At 37.6% G+C, this 17,133-nt stretch overlaps 1 protein-coding gene across 1 annotated transcript in view; it reads right to left on the reverse strand.

Annotated features, from left to right (window-relative positions):
- Positions 1-17,133, reverse strand: part of LOC117810667 (CUB and sushi domain-containing protein 1-like) — a 605,880-nt gene that overhangs the window by 141,604 nt on the left and 447,143 nt on the right. Inside the window, 10 exon segments of the mRNA XM_034680592.1 lie at positions 1,040-1,129; positions 1,132-1,224; positions 1,412-1,599; positions 3,810-3,902; positions 3,904-3,946; positions 5,366-5,438; positions 5,724-5,845; positions 9,803-9,940; positions 16,129-16,314; positions 16,507-16,689. Coding sequence (XP_034536483.1) covers positions 1,040-1,129; positions 1,132-1,224; positions 1,412-1,599; positions 3,810-3,902; positions 3,904-3,946; positions 5,366-5,438; positions 5,724-5,845; positions 9,803-9,940; positions 16,129-16,314; positions 16,507-16,689 — 1,209 coding nt within the window.

The following is a 17,133-nucleotide window of genomic DNA, read 5'->3' on the forward strand; positions in this document are numbered from 1 at the left end:
AACCCTCAGCCATTCTGTGTAAATTAATCAGATAATGTGAAAGTGTGCAAGGAGACTCACAAAAAACCCAATGCCACTGCATCAGGGTCCCTACAACTAAATCTGGAGGGGGGAAAAGTTGGCCATGTTTTTTTCCGAGTCTCGCAGTGGTGAAGTGAAAGCTGACTTTCATTGTCATTGTGTCACAATCAGCAACACAGGAACACAAGGAAGAAATTCACCTTCATATATATATATGCAGCATTATCACAAAATCGATTTTTTGGCAGTGTACAGGGTTAGCATCAGGCAACAGCAAGCAGGTGTAGGGTTCCAACCAGTCAGAAAATCAGGGACCTTGTTTGGTTTACACGTTCCCCCACTTGAGTGTTTGGGTTTGCCTTTGATGCTCCTAAGGCATGCATTACCCTTAATTGGCTGTGAATGGTTCTGTAAGTGGAGAGTCCTGTTATGCTCTGGGGACCTGTTGACGGCATACTAACTTGTGGATTAATCTCATAAATAGACACACTCATACTCCAAGCTTAAAAAAGCACCACAAAAACAAGGAGCAGAACGTCTTTTTTATCTGTAGCATTTAGTTGGAAAATTAAAAACATCTTACATATGAAACACCCCTTTTATTTTTGTCCAAGATTAAATTCAGATTCAGAAGATTACCTCCTGTGCCAAAGCAAAGGATTTAGTGCAGATTTTGACAGGTGTATTTAAAAGCCTCTCTTCGACTCTTTGGAATAACGCTAGAAAAAGCTTTGTCCTCTGAGAAGCAGGGCGATTTGAACATTTCCAGTTTGTTTTTCTGTCTTGAGAGGGATGTTGCAGTGTTTTTGTTTGACTTGACTTTTTCATTGATAACCTCATTTCCATTGTTTCCAGTGTTAACAGAACTTCAAACCTCATGTGATGAATATTCTAGCAGGGAGTTTGTTCCTCACACAATCATACTCTCTCTAAAATGACACAGGAACAGGACACATAGGTTTCAGCCGGCTATAGGTGATCATCAAGAGAGCTTAAAATGAAAAAAAAAGATCCTCACCATCACAACTGGGAAGAGCGTGACTCCACTGATGATTCTGCTCACAAACAATTGGCTCCTGATCACTCAGTGTGTATCCAGGGTCACAAATGAGACCCGGGAGCCAATGGAAAAGCTGCTGCCATGGCGACGACCATTGACTGGGATTCCTGGATCAAGACAAGAGTCTGACTCCATTTTCACACCTGAGAATCACATCACACAAATAGCACAGAGTCAAGTGGGTCAGTGTATATGTGTGTTATGAAACACTGTAAAGCTGGTTTGCACTCACAGAGAATTGAGCAAAATATTGTTGTATTGTATGAGCTCCTGCAAGCAATTCAGCATTCATCTACCAGACATTTCTATCAGCCAGTAAATCAGCCTTACTTTCATATCTGATGCTGAAGCCGGCTGCAGAGCGGCTATTGTCTGTGGTGAACAACAGGAACAGGACGTTGGACGTGGAAATCAGGAAATGAGGTGCTTGGGTGCCGTGGTATTCGCCGATCAGAGGAGATGAGGCCAAGGGGCCGTCTCTGATTTCCAGTGTGTCATAGTTGACCTCAGTCTGGAACCTGGACACACAGAAGCAAAACAAAACATGCACAATATCCTGAAATACTGAAGCGGCAACCTCTGGCTTTGAAAAATGAAGCAAATGTGGAATTGCAAAAGAGCTGCAGTTCCTCAAGCATTCAACAGAGGCTGGCTCCAAAAGCCGGAAATAAATAACCCTTTTCGTGCAGAATTTAACATGTGTACAGAACAAAAGCTGGGTATGATCTTTAAAATGACCTTCTTTATTCATTTAAACTGTATAGGGAGGGATTTTGTAATCATATATCATCCTTCATAGCCAACATGAAGGATGATTTAGGGGTGTGACTCTTTTGACTGACAGATGGGCGTGTTTCACTGACGCCTCAGCTCCACCTCTTTGCTGGTTCCTAGGTTGACCGCAAGTTGAGTTGAGTCAGCATTTCCAGTATGGCAATGTTTTATACATTTTCTGGATATACCCAAAGTTAAAATTAATATAACTACAAGTTAGGATCTATGTGCAAGCTACTTCAGAAATCTGCTAGTTTCAGCATAATCAACAGGAAACATTTGTTTTCATCAAAATACAGAGAAAGCTCTCATAATAATAATAATAATAATAATATAATAATATAATAAGAAGAAGAAGAAGAAGAAGAAGAAAGAAGAAGAAGAAGAAGAAGAAGAAGAAAGAAGAAGAAGAAGAAGAAAAGATAACAATAACAATAATAATAACAATAATAACAATAATAATAACATAATAATACAAAATAATAATAATAAATAATAAATAATAAATAAATAAATAAATAAATAAAATACTTCGTAAAAAGAACTGCACACAGAGTTAAAGTGGTTTCCTATCTTATCTTATCTCCTTGCTGATCTTGTCCTGTGCATGTGTACGTTGTCTTCAAACAAATTAATATTCATGCTGATTTTAATCAAATCATCTATGTGGAAAGTATAAAAAATAAGTTTAATTATCATCTCAATTGACACCTATATCCCTGTCAGCAAAATCAACTCTATTAATAATTGGAGGAAATGTTAATTTTGTTGTTATTGAAAGTCTTGTTTGTATCTGTAGCTAAATTTCAGCTAGATTTCACAACTAGTTAAAAAGTCTTCACAGAAGGAAGTTAAAGTTTGAGTTAGTTTTGGTGACAACTGTGGCAGCGCTGCTAATCTTTTCGCTCATTGTGAATTAGTAGTGTTTTAACAGTAAAATCTCATTCTGCTGTCTTTGAACAGTCAAATGTATAACTATGCTTCTGGGGCTTGCTATTGATCCCCTTACCAGATACCTACATGCAGCAACAGTTACAAGCATAAAAAATAACCATTTAGAAATAATTCAACTTTAGGCTGATGATATCATTTGATTTTGTAGCTCATAAAGAGCATTAATATGTATTTCAGTCTGTTCCATGACTCATAAAAAACTTCCACAGGAGCTTTAACAGGGTATTTACATTAAGTCGGACTCAGTAAAAATAACACTGAAAATCCAGAGACTGATCCTTTTAGTAGCAATACATGATCCGTTACTTTAATAAGAACCCAAATCTGATTAACGGAGTAGTTTACAGTCTGATTGATTAATCACAGATGTTGTTGCATGGCCCAGGAAACAGATTTGTTCTTGAATGCTTCTGGTTATGATAAAAACTATCAAACACTATAGCAATTGATGTAGGGGCAAGACATCTTATAACATTAAACTGTTGAGATAGAAAATAAGGAGTTTGGAACCACTGGCACACTGACACAGACTGAATATCTTAATATCTGACCAGTCTGCTGAACAATTAACTTGCCTCCGTCCCAGACATTTGCATACACAAATTAAATGCCTCATAGGCTATGAAGATAACTTGGCCTTTACATCACTTCCCAAAAAGACAAATTTCACTGATAGCAATTTCAGGCTACGCTGCATCTGCTCGTGGCTGGTTTCCAGCAAAAAATGTGCAAAAAGCCAGCATTAATTATTTACTGCAGCAGTAACTCACTGACTACATTTATATCTGACTAAGTAATAGTGTTTCTGAAAGACTGACCAACCTAAAGACTGACTGACTAAATTATGTACTATCTGAGAGATCTACAAGTAGAGAAATGACTTCTTTCTTGACTGTAATCTGAATCCAAACAACCTGACTCATTTCCTTTGTTACTGATGTGCAAACTTTAAAGAAACTGAGAAAAACAACCCTCCTGCTTTCATAACTTGATCACTTACCTGTCAAAATGTATCTTCACAGCATGATCTGGATGTGCTTCAATCACCCACTGGCAGTTCAGAGAGTCTTTATAAAAGGAAGGCCATCCAGGACAGCAGAACACCCGTAGGAGCTGTGAGATGGCCTCCACACGGGGCTACAAGGAAATAACACACACACACACACACACCACACACACACACCACACCCACACACACACACCACACACCCACACACACACACACACACCACACCACCACACACCACACACACACATTAGGACAAGAGAGAGAGAGGGATTAATCACTTTCTCTTGCAACTGTGTTATGGCACAAGCACAAGACTCACATTACATCCAGTTAGCAGATTCATCATCTGCTCAATTAAATTTAGCTCTCTAATCCTGACTGAATTTTCTGATTTCATACATAAACATTAACCTTTATAAAATATGCTGTGCCAACCTTGTGCTACAGTAAATACTTTTGAGTTACCCATGTTGGAAAAAGGGAGAAATAATTATAGCATGCTAATTTATGGGGGAAGTCAAATATATTTATGTGTCAATGAGGCTCTTCATTTTGCTGCAACTCAGAACGCTACAGGCTGCAAATCTGGCACACCTTGAAACTAATTCATAGCAAACACTAAGACAACAAAAATCTTGATAATGGCCCAATATGATGCAAGTATTAGCTTTAGCTGAAATGAGACTCCTTTCTTTTTTCCTTTCAGGCTGTCCACTAGCACACAGAGTTACAGACTTGAACCAATTTTTACACATGGAGTTCATGATCTGTATATCATCCGTTGCTCTTTTTACAATATATAATTTGCAGTGGCTTATCTTTTACACTGTTAGCACTCCCTCTGTTCTGGAGGAGCTAATACCTTTGCCCTTTTGATTGCTCTCATAACTCCAGACTTCGGCAAGCTTAATAAAATTACTTTTCTTTTTAGCTATTCTGTGCATACAGTAGCAGTGCTACTCCTGGATGAGATGCAGATGAAAAAAGTCATCCTAAAAATAAATATTATTACCTTTCCCTTTACAGAAAGAGAGATAACATTCTTCATATTTAATAATGTGACAACCCTATTCAGTTTGATTGAGTCCTCCATCCAATTTATTAACAACAGGCAGCATTTGATGATGTCATTTAGACAATGGAAGTGGTTTCCATTTGCTTTAAAAAGTGTTGAAATAGCAGCACATTTGCCGTCTTTCAATAACTCCGGCCTTTTAGCCTCTCTGTTCACCATGGATACATCTGTGTGAATCAGAATCTGAAAATAATTAATGTATCTCCCTGAATGTGTTTTTAGCACAACGTGTACCGATCTCATTCAACATTTTTGTTAAGAGAGACGGAAACATGCAAACAGGCTGGATAACTGCATGGAGGCAGGAGGCTAAAGCAATTAGAAGAGGATGTTTATACAAACTCTAAGGTGAATAAGAACATGCAGAGAGTCAAATTGTCAAAGGCTTTATCACCCTATGTGCTGGGAAGGGTAACAGTTTCAATGATTACATACTGCCCACACAGCAAATACAGTTTGTATGTATGTTTACCTTCACAGCGAGGTACAGCTGCAGACCAAACAACGTTTCCTTCCTGGATGATGCAAGTCACTTGATCAGACCCCTGCAAACACATGACATCAATCTATAACTATATGATATGTAACTTACAACTGGTGAGCTTAAGACAGAGCAAAACATATAAGACATAAGGATAAATACAATGAATACCTGTTACTTAAATTGAGCTACGTGGATAGAAGATTGAACAATAAGGAGGATATTACTAGCATGTAGCTATAAACCACCTTTTTGTATCACAAATACCAATAGGCATGCTAATATCTCTGAAAATATGTGTTCACCTTTTGTGAACTATACTCTATTTGAGTAGATGAAGACAGTTTACCTGTGTCCTAATGAAGCCTTGATCACAACGAAAAGCTACGGAACTGCCAAGCTGAAACTGGTCACCGTACCTCTGTCCATTGACAGGAACTCCTGGGTCATGACATTCATTCTGACCAAATGCTACACAGGGACAACAATGAGAAACAATTTCAAAGACAGTCCAATAAAATGAAAAAAAACAAAAAACAGGGTTTCGGGATTAGAATGAGCAGAAATACAAGCATGAAAGAGAACAGAGAGATATGATGACTGCCTCGGTCAATGATATGCATATTTGAATTGTTAGAGGTCAATACACATGGATATTCAAATTTACCCAAGATTTCCTATTTATTTCAATACAGGTAAATATGTTTTATCAGAGGGGGGGAAATGGTGCTGTATCACTGTCAGTAAATGTGACATCTCCACCGATATGGAAATATGGGAATGGAATTATCTTCAGGTGGATTCAACCCTGTCATGTTTAGCTTATGTTATCCTTTTTCCAGAGATTAACCTGATCCCGACCAGAGCACACAGCCAGTTATTGGACATGTCTCAGGTTGATTAGCTACTGATGGAAAGGAAATGAGAGCTCAGAGGAGGAAGGAGGACAGAGAGAAAGAAACAAGAGCAAAAAGAAAGGGCAGGTACACAAACACAATGAATATGCACAATATTACAAACGCTTGTGGACGGAGGTAGTTGCATCTGCATATGATGTACATGAGTTCATATATACATGTAAAGCAAACAGAAGCTGCATATGAAATCAAGGTTGCATATTGAAAATAGTAATGCATACATCATATAATACTGTTATTATATATATATGATTTCATGAATAGGACGAAGGAAACTGATAGGGATGAAAAGAAGACAGAGATGTTCACATATAAAAAAACATACAAGGATAAAAAGCATACAAAAATTTAATCGTGGAAAAAGATTGCTTTGATCATTTTGGACAGAGAAATTGTGAGACAAGGTTGTGTGAGAATTTAAGAAAATGGAAAAAATAAGAAGCCTGAGTCAGAGTGACAGACGGAGATCATCACAATTTGATTTGAGAGACTTGAACATAAGAAAAAAACACAGAGAATAATAGGATTTAGATGGAGAGACAGCAAAATAAAAAGATGACCTCTAACTTTGACTGCAATATGTTGACATTTTCTCTATCTATTTAGAGCCCCATCTTCAAGTCAGGGCATTGTACAACGTGTACCTTTGTACCAGTATTGGGTGACTTTTTGAGGGGATGAGGGACAGCTTTTATTTTTGATTTCCATTATTTTCTGGTACCTTGGTTTCTCTCCATCAACAGAATGAGTTTTGGTGTAATTTTGCACCAATTACTGCATGTAACACAGGGATGAGGTTTTTGCAACACAATATGACAAGAGCAGAAAATTAATAGTTCATTTTGCTTTAATTTACAAGAAGTTTAGCAGACAATCAGGCTGCCATGGAAAATAAATATGGGCACTTATTTTTGGGAAGAATAAATCTTTGAAGCATGTCGATAAGAGATTATTGTGATGCTCAGTTTATCAGCAGTGACAACACAGTTTGATCAAAGCACAATTCAATACAGTATTTTGACTGCAGCTGTTATCACACTGAAGGAAATCTGTACACTTTTTAACCATGGGTACTATAAGATCATTACGAAGCACTTTCAGTCACATATTAATAACCATTATTATTTTCTCTGACTGGTCTCTGGGTCTAAGTGCACTAATTGTACATAAACACGTCACCTGCATTTTGAGCTAGTTCAGGCAGGCAGCTGAACTGGTTTCCCCTTTGCCGTGTGTCCTGCTCACGATCCCCTGAAAAACGTACACTCAATATGGCAGTCTATTTTAGCTGCGCCATTCCCACTGCCTCTGCTCTGCCATTGCCACCTCTGCCCTGCATCTGTGCTGCGCTGAAGCTCTCAGCCCCACCACCTCCCCAGCATTGACCAGCAGGCTCTGACTAAAGGGTTTAAGAAATTATCTCATCACTCCTCAGATTACTGTATGTAAAATTAATCTGCAAGGAGTGAAAAGGTCGAAGCCTGAACGCATAACACAAACAACGTTTGCTGTTGCTGCAATAAAAGTTTCAATCAACATAGCGTGAGTTGTCTGACTGAATTGCACAGCCCGACAATATTAAATCATATAAATTTTTTTTTACATGTCATACAAATAATAATGTAGGTGCATGTTTTTGTTAATTGCATTATAATATTTAGAGGCCTAATACCAGAGAGGGGCAAAGGCCTAATTTTGATGACATGATCAGACATTTGAATGACATTCTGAAATGAGCATTGAATGTGGTTAAAATTGACTCTCCTTCCAGAATAAAGGTCTTTTTAAACAGTACTTTCTGTTTTTAATTTATTGTGTTGTTTATGTTGAGGAAAAGGTGTTGCTTAAGAGGATTTCTGTGTTTGTGCATCATTTTTAAGAATGATTTCGATTGGTTTTGGTCAGTAATCAAATCACAAAACCACTTTCAATGGGTTTAGAATGTTAAACAATGTATGAATAGGGGTGCCAGTTTAGCTAAGTAGTTAAAGTGTGCACCCAAAAAAAAGTATCACCCAAACAAAAATCAAAACTTATCTTTAAGAAAGAAAAGTAAGTATTTCATGGTTTAAAATATGTTGAGATCATAGATATAACTTTTTAATTAAAGATGTTGTGGTTCTAAAACAGCAATAAATCATTCAAATCTTTGTTTGTCAAAAGTAATCTCTCTGACAGAGTCAGAGGCAAGGTCATTTGGTAGGCAGAGTGTGAAATGGTGCAAAACCGCATGGAGATCCCAGAGAATTAATCAGAGTCACTGATGCAGAACCGGTTCAGCTTAGAGCAGATAAACACACAGGCTGCAGTAGTCAGGTTCAAAGCTGACAATGGAAAGGCTTAACTAGGTTGAGCATGTTTAAGACATGAACTCAGATGATCAGTCAGGCAGAACTAGTCAAACTGAGGACAGACAAAATTAACTTTAGCATTATTTATGGGTGTTTTATTAATCATCTAAGTACTATTCAGTTTTAGGTAGTAAATAATGAAAGGACCTTTTTCGACCGGACCAATTACTGTGTTTAATAAGCGAGCTCCGATGGCCTTTAGTGCATATTATAAGATGTCAGATGACACTTCGTTTATGAGCCCGAAACCCTTTAAACTCTGATATTTGGAAAATTAGTTCACTAATAAGTTGGCAAATGTAAAAGTTCCTGTTGTATATTCAGCTGAACAGCAGTATCCAGAAAGCTGATGCAAAACCTGGAGAGCAGCTCTCACGAAGCACTCCAACAGAGAACTGAATTCTTGAATGTTCTTGTTGCACTAGTGACGACGTATCAATCATTTAGGGGCATGAAAAAGTGATACATTGTTGAAACTATATTGTAACTATGAACACCAAGCTTTACTTGGTGTAAGTAACTGTACTTGAGTTGTTGAAGAAAATAGTAATTGCATGCCAGGAAAATGACTTCAAATGGGTCTCAGGTCAGGAAAAATCACACACCAGCACATATCTGTTTTATACAAGAAGCTCATTTTCTTCCACTCTTGTTCAAAGAGCTGACCATGAAATTTGCTGCTATTGTTACTGTTGTCATTAAAATGTATAACCTTCCTACATGGCAGCTGCTCTTGAAATATCTTAAACAGATCTTTCATGAGATAAGATGCTGGGCTGAGGAAAGTATGGCCATTTTAAAAATTCTTTAAGTTGCATTTTAATTTGATTTAACATTAAACAATCGAGTGTAAAGCCAATTATTGTTTTTTTACAGACATTTAGTAGAGCTCTTGCTGAATACTTGAGTAGCTTTATACCCAACAATGCCACAGGTGGATATCAAGAAGATGAATGTCAGATGCACAGAATGCAGAGGAGAGATCCCACAATTTAATCTCTTATGTTGTGATGTAATGTTGTGATCAATAAAATAATTGGCAATGATGTCATTTGACTTTGTCAGTAGAAACACTTAAGCTTAAAAGACATCTTAAACAGATTTATTAAGACACATTAAGTTGTAAACATGAAATAAATAGGTAAGAAAGAAGCACATACTGGTGTAGCTGATATTGAAGCCCTTTCCAGTGTTAGAGTGATCAGATTGAAATTCCAGTCTCATGTGTCCGTTTGAGGCGATCTGTGACGGAACATCTTTGCCAGAGAACGTCCCAAACGTTGTTGGCTCAGACAGACCTGAAACAGAACACAGTTCAAAACAAACGTTTAGATAAATGAGTTAATGGTGTTTATCTAATCTTGTCTGTGTTCCAGTAGGCCAAGGACAGACTTCAAAGGAAAGTAGAGGTCTCCTATAAAGTTAGAAAACAAAACACCCTGTGAGACCTTAAAATATTATTAAATGTTATCAGGGCTACGGGGGAATAAAACAACAACTTTGGGATGACTTCGTTCTCAAGTCTGGTACAAAACTTAAGAAACCTCAAACCAAACTTTGCAGACAAATGCAAATGATATACAATTTCTACTGCATCTAATGAGTCACTTCTCAAGGACATACCATATAAAACATTTGTTTAAAGCACAAAGGCTAGCACTGTTAACACATCACCTATAAATCAGTGAGTTCTTTCTGATTAAAAGAATATAATGAACCAAAAGAAACCCAACTCACTTAACTATTTCTTTTATGATGTCAGTGCAAAATGGCGAAACAAAATGTCAAAGGTTCAGAATTCAAATCATATTTATTAATTCAAACTATTAAGGCAAAGAAAGACAGATTAAAACTGAGTATTGTCTGCATTATATTCCCAATTACACTGTGGGAGGTTTCAGCGGCAGTTAATTCAAAATTATCTAAGTTTTTCAGACTTTTTTTTTTCCTTAAGTCATTGAATGAAAACTTGCTTTCCTACTAGTTAAAGATCCACCTGGTGTTATAATGTATTGTCAATATCTTTAAAATTTTGTAGAAGATGGCCCTCTGCTTAATGTTATCCACAACTGTAATACCATTCTAATGTTGACTGTGACCCACAGCCTGTCCAGAGGAATGGCCAAGGATGATATAGGCCCCACTTGTAAATCTGATTGGATATTAGCCTTGCTAGAGGCAGGTCCTATGTTAAAATCAACTATTTGGGTTGTGTTTAAAGAAGCTGCTGGGATTTTTTTTATTTTTTGGCATTTCATTGCATCATATTTCCTGCAGTTGATACTTTTGTGAGACTTTGGAAAAAAAACTTTCTTTTGAGTCTCTGAAGTATAAAGTTTTAAGGTTTATACACTGCGTGCACAATTATAGGCACATGAGTATTTTTGTGAATATGTTAAAAACTATGTTAACAGTCGTTTTCAAATTTGTCAAGAAGTCAGATAGTGTATATATTTCTTCAACTTCTTAACCACACAGTTAAGGATAATAAAATATGTGTGATAACTAACATTAAAAGTCAAAGTAGAAAGATAAGTGGAAACAAAAAGATGCTATTTATAAACTCATGCCCCATCAGCTTAAGCCAGTGCCAGATTTTGAAAGTGCTCTATAAATACAGACAATAATGATTATAACTCATATTCATTATAAAACCAGGGAGTTGGTATACTGGTATTATTCCTATGTACAAAAGCAGCTGGATATTCACTATTGTTTTGGTGAATAATTGATTAACTGACCCACTGATATACAACCTGAAACTTAACAGGCAAAACATAATCTCTGCGACCTGAAAAATGCAGACTGCTGCTCAGTACATCATTGGACCACTTTTAAAAACACTTTCCATGTCTTGGCGGTGACTCAGCACGGCACCTGCCAGATTCTCGTGTTAAAGTGAACCAGGCAAACATCAGTGTCTCAAACAGATGCTAAAGGTTGATGCTTTTTTTCTTCAGTGCTGTATTTGAACATATCCCAAAGAGGCTGCTTCCAAGGCATAGTGGTGTCCAGGTCATTACTGTTATTCACCTGAATGTGTCTTACACCATGCATTCCTGGACAATCCTGTCACCATGGCTGGGGGCATTATCTCGCTCCAAGTACCAATCATCCCCTTACAGGTACAAAACTGCAATGCATGGCTGTACCTGGTTGCTATGTTAAGGTGTGCTCTGGTATGAAAGCATTGCTCTATAGCCATTAAAAGAGCCACTGTACACTAACTAAATGGCCCAGAAACCATTACACCTCCCCCACTGGCCTGTACAGCTGTAACCATGCTTCACCTCATTTCTATCTGAGACATTTGTGTCACAGCATTGGACCATTTGCTGCAACAAATGGCTATACACTTTTGTTTGGCAGAATACTCTCTTGCTATTGAGGGAGCTCACCAATGATCCAACCAGCAGCAACAAGATTCAGCGGGGACGCAATAAAACCCTGAAGAGCGGCGCAGAACAGAACCCAGCAGGCCACTATCAGAGAGCTATGGAGTATACATGATGCACAGAGAAAGAAATGCTTTCTGCAAATATGCTAATAAGGTACTAGAACAGGAGGATGCAGGGGTGGTTGATGGAGAAATCAATCGCCACAGCCAGGAACAGCAGCTTGTAGCAGGTAGAAATAAACAGATTAACCACCAGCAGCAGCGCCATAATCAAGAGTAAGTGAGGGAAATTGTGAGGTTTAAAGACCACCTTATTGTCTTGATTGAATGTGATTGGAAATTTATTTTGAGATTGAATGGTGATTATAAATGTCAACTGATGCTGATAAGCTATTGGCATGAGCAATTTCCTCTCTCTGCCAGAACTAACACAATGCTTGTTGTTGATGATTGCCCACCAGGAGTCCAGAGGATTGGTGTTGCAGCAGGAAGTGTGATTCATCAGAAAACACCTGCAGATTGGCACGGCTGGGAGAAGCAGCACCAGTGATTATTCATTGTGGCCTTTTTGTTTCCTGACATTTCCTGTGTTCATCCACTTAGGTCCTCTACCCACATAGCAAATTGTTTCATGTGTGTACCTTCTGTTCTGGTTGGTTCATTTGTTACCTTAGAGGATGACACTTCAAGACATTTAAGAAACTGTGTTGTCTAACCACTCTGTTATTACAATCATAGTTTTACATTTCAAGTCCAACATGCAACAATGATTAATTCTACTTTTCACAACACTTTCCAGGTCTTTTCAAAGCTATTTTTTAAGATAAGACAGAGCTTAGTCCCAAAAGATTTCCAGTGCCAGGTTGCTCCAACATTGCTATTCAAAGTAAGTGTAATACAAAAGAGCATCAAATATGCAAGATGTATACAAAAAAACTAAACTGAAAAAGCATTGAATGAATAAGGGTTGAATTTAAAGAAAACTGTGCCTAACATGGGAAATAGTAGTGAAAGAAATGATAAGTTGAGTCACAAAGAAAGCTAGGTTTCACGGTAATGACATAAGTGATACTGGTCCCAGCGTTGATATTTAGAGGTAGGTCTGGCAACACTGACCTAGAGAAAATAACTGACCAAGAGAAAAACAATAACACTATCCAAACTTTCAAAATGCTGCCAGAGAAAATGTGTGTGCAAAGTTGCTACTGGGTGTTTATGTGACCAAACATATCATGCAAGGTTTACATTTTTACACGTTTTTTGTTTTCTACAGAAGCATTAAACCATTCACATGGAGTCATTTTCTTTGACGTCATGCTCGGGGTACTAAGCTCAAATGCTTCACAGTAATGTACTACTGTGTTACAAGTTGCATGACATATCACTTGAGGGAACTTGTGACCATATCTACTTTTTTAATGTACCAGCAATTGAAAAGACCACACAGTAAAAATCTGGATCAAAAATACTTTAAGCCACCAGGTACTAGTACATAGTAAATCTACTTATAAGTAACAGCTAACATTAGCATTCAGCCATTTACTAGCCAGTGTTGCTAATGAAAAGACTGAAAGCTAACATTTACTTTTGTAAGTGTTCAATGAAAGAATAGAAGACAGATGACATCCTAGCTAATGCAATGCTAGCTAAGGATTTATTTCTAGCAATTGTACTTTAAGTTAGGAAGTTGTAGATGCTAACATAATTTGTTGTTTCAAATTTGCTATTTTATCTTGAAATATGGCCAAGCTAAATCTAATCATCCATTGTGTTATCAGTCGCTCATGAATTGCATGAAATAAAATTGTCCTTGAATTTGTACAACCCACAACCCACTATGCAAAAGTCTGACTTTGTAACATAGTTTGAGTGACCCCTCCTGAAAGTGGTGTCTGAGGTGTGGGTGAGGTACAATATGCACATGATGGATTGAGATAGCTCATAGTGAGATACATGCTTATAGGAGACATCAAAAACCTAACTGCTGCTGTATTAGTTGCTGATTTGCTTTTTCTAAGGCTTTCACAATATCAGATACAACATCAGCACATCTTTGAATAACACAAGATTACTGTATTGATATTGGCTGAAGATTGTTGTGTTGGTGCTGTTTAACGTCTCGGCTAAAAATCTATGCAATCCTTTCAACATAACAGAAAGCAATCAGTGTGATCGATTGCAGTGCGTTTTGGATAACATTAAGTACATCTACTGAATTATAAGTAATATTAAAGATCTTTTCATGGATTCAAGTACAAAGGGTACAATGAAAAGCAGTGAGTTCACAATGCTGCAAAAAACAGAAAGTAGCTACAAGTGCACTTCAGTAATAAAACTAATCTGAAATGAGGTTTCTGCAACCCCAGAAAGTTTTCTTTTTATTTCCTCCTTCACCTGGACTTTTGGATCCCTTGCACTTAGACTCAATTAAGCTACGTCTGAGTAGTAAAGTGCCAGTCGCTTTGTTCTTCAGCAATCCAAAAGCTCTTTCACGTATTCATTATGGCATTGACAGACAAGAGAGCAGGAAAGCGAATCGATGATAATAGCTGAGAGTGACAAGGTCTTCTGTTGTCTCATCTGAGGAGGGATTGAGAGAAAAGCCTTTTGTAACAGTCTATCACCACGTTCTCTTATATTATAAGACAACAATGGATTTCTGATTATGTTAACCCTTTACTAAGTTCTCAGAAGACATACCTTGCTTTGTTCGATTTTAAGGCTGAATTTTATGATACAGTTTCCAAGCTCAGGAGATTTATGGATGATATTGATCTGTTCACTTTGTCTCCTTTGTTTAAAGTTATAGCATCAGACTTGTTGTCAACATGTTGGCAGAATATATGCAAAATGAATGGTGATATATCTAAATAATTTACATTCAAAACTTTGACAGTAGGGAAATGCTTATTTAATTACATTATAATTATCCTTTACAAGCTTAAAAACAACATCCGATCGTGGCTAATTTTTTTTGTACTTGTAGCTTTCACTTGACTTCTTTATGACTCATTTGTGACTCGTTAAAGCATGACAGAAAGTTAACAACTGCTGGAAACAATACTTCTCACGTCATCAGTTAGATTGCTGTTGTAACCTTATTCTATCTATGTGATTATGAGGTTGAGGGCTGCATGGTGGTGTATTGAGTTAGCACTGTTACTTAACAGCAAGGTTCCTGGTTAAACTCAGGAGTTGGGCCTTTCTGTGGGGGTTTGCATGTCTCCCACTGCATGAATAAGTTCCCTCTCGGTCCAAAAATATGCTTTTGAAGGTAATTGGTCCCTCTAAATTGCCCATAGTGTGAGTGTGTTGTGAGTGAGTCTGTGTGATGTGTCTATATCACAGCCCTGTGATACCCTTCCTATTTCCTAATAAAAGCCAGGATTGGCTCCAGCATCCACATGACCCTGAATGTGATAAGCTGTATATAGTAACAGATGGGGGGATGATTTAAGATTCAGTTTTGAATAGTAAATGTCACAAAGATTCAAATCAGGATGCATTCCAGGAAACCGTATTTATCAGAGAAGGAGTTTTTTTTTTGCTTAAATTCTAATCAGGAATCTGGTGAGCATGTGGCAGCAGTGAAATATCATACAACTAAACTAAATAAAGAAACTTTGATGCAACAACTTTAAATCTGATTTACCCAACGCAACACACTAATTGTCCAGCAATTTTCACAACAGTGCTGCAAAATAACATCCCTTCAGAGGACAAGTTTCCAGCCAGTCAATTAAACACAACTTCATCTTTTATGACCATCACGTCAAACCAGGGCTTTACTTGATTCAAGTTAAATCAATAACATTTATTGCAATGAGGAACAACTATGTAATTGCTATTCATCTTTCTATGCAGGGTGCCAGCCAACCATTCATCATCCAGTGCCAGTCTGAAAATGTCTTTACCTTTCCAATGCAAACTTAGATTACAAGTTTATACAAGAGTGCCCCGTTTGTAGTTATTATTCCAAAGCTGATGTACCAAGAAATATATCAGAATTCAAATAGAAGATTATCCCTTTCTACATCATCAGGGCTTTGTTTGGGAACCAAGCTTTTTGAAATGAAGAAAAATATTTACCTTCATCTTTGACCACCAACCAGTCAAACTGGGGCTCCAGGTCGAAGTCTGAGAAAAGGAGGTGAATGCGGCTTCCTGGTTCAGAGATTATCAACCAAACACAGTTCAGGTTGTTCCCATATTCCTCTGGGTAGTTTGGGGACAATATAGTCCCTGATGGAGCCGTGAAGTTGAAGAAACATGAGACTGTAAACATGAGGGAAGAAAAGAAGAAACACAGGAGGAAAAAAGGTTAGGTTGAAAGATAAAAAGTCAACAAATGAAAGCGAAACGGTACAGACACAGATATAGCGCTACAGCAAAGAGGAAGAAGAATAGAGATGACTCTCTACAGTACAACAAAGACAGTTATAGTAACATGAGTAATAATCCACTCACAGATACAACTTGGTTTGTTGCCAGACCACTGGTTATTGTGCTGGCATGTGATAGTCTTCTCTCCCACTAGTTCAAAGGCCGACTGACAGAAGAAGGTCAACACGTCACCATGCTGAAAGCGATCACCGCTACGACGACCGAATGCCGGCACCCCAGGATCTCCACAGCCTCCTCGGTCGATCTCTGAAACACGAATGAAACATAGGCAGCCATGTTGTCATGCTGATAATTAATGTCAACATGTGACATGGTGACATTCAGATAAAGGGTTGTGTTTTGGTTTGTGTTGTGGAGTCAAATGTCAATAACGTGAATATATGTTGATATTTAGATAGAGGTACCAAGCTGAACAATATATAGGTGATGTTTTATGATGTAGCAATGATTATTTACACAAACAGCATTGCGGCTCTGACGGTTTCTGTTTTAGCATCTTTGTCTCCTAAGTAGGACTTTTTATGACTCACACAAGACTCTCTGTGAATGGGAATTTTGCACAGCTGATATTTATGCATGTGCAGTAAATTTATGCTATATACCCGTCTACTGCATAGGTCCAGGCACAGAAAGCTCATGCAAAGTCTGCAAAGTCTCTGCAAGAACTCTTCAAAACAACGGCAGAGGAGA

This window comes from Notolabrus celidotus, chromosome 3 (assembly GCF_009762535.1).
Source record: "Notolabrus celidotus isolate fNotCel1 chromosome 3, fNotCel1.pri, whole genome shotgun sequence".
NCBI lineage: Eukaryota > Metazoa > Chordata > Actinopteri > Labriformes > Labridae > Notolabrus > Notolabrus celidotus.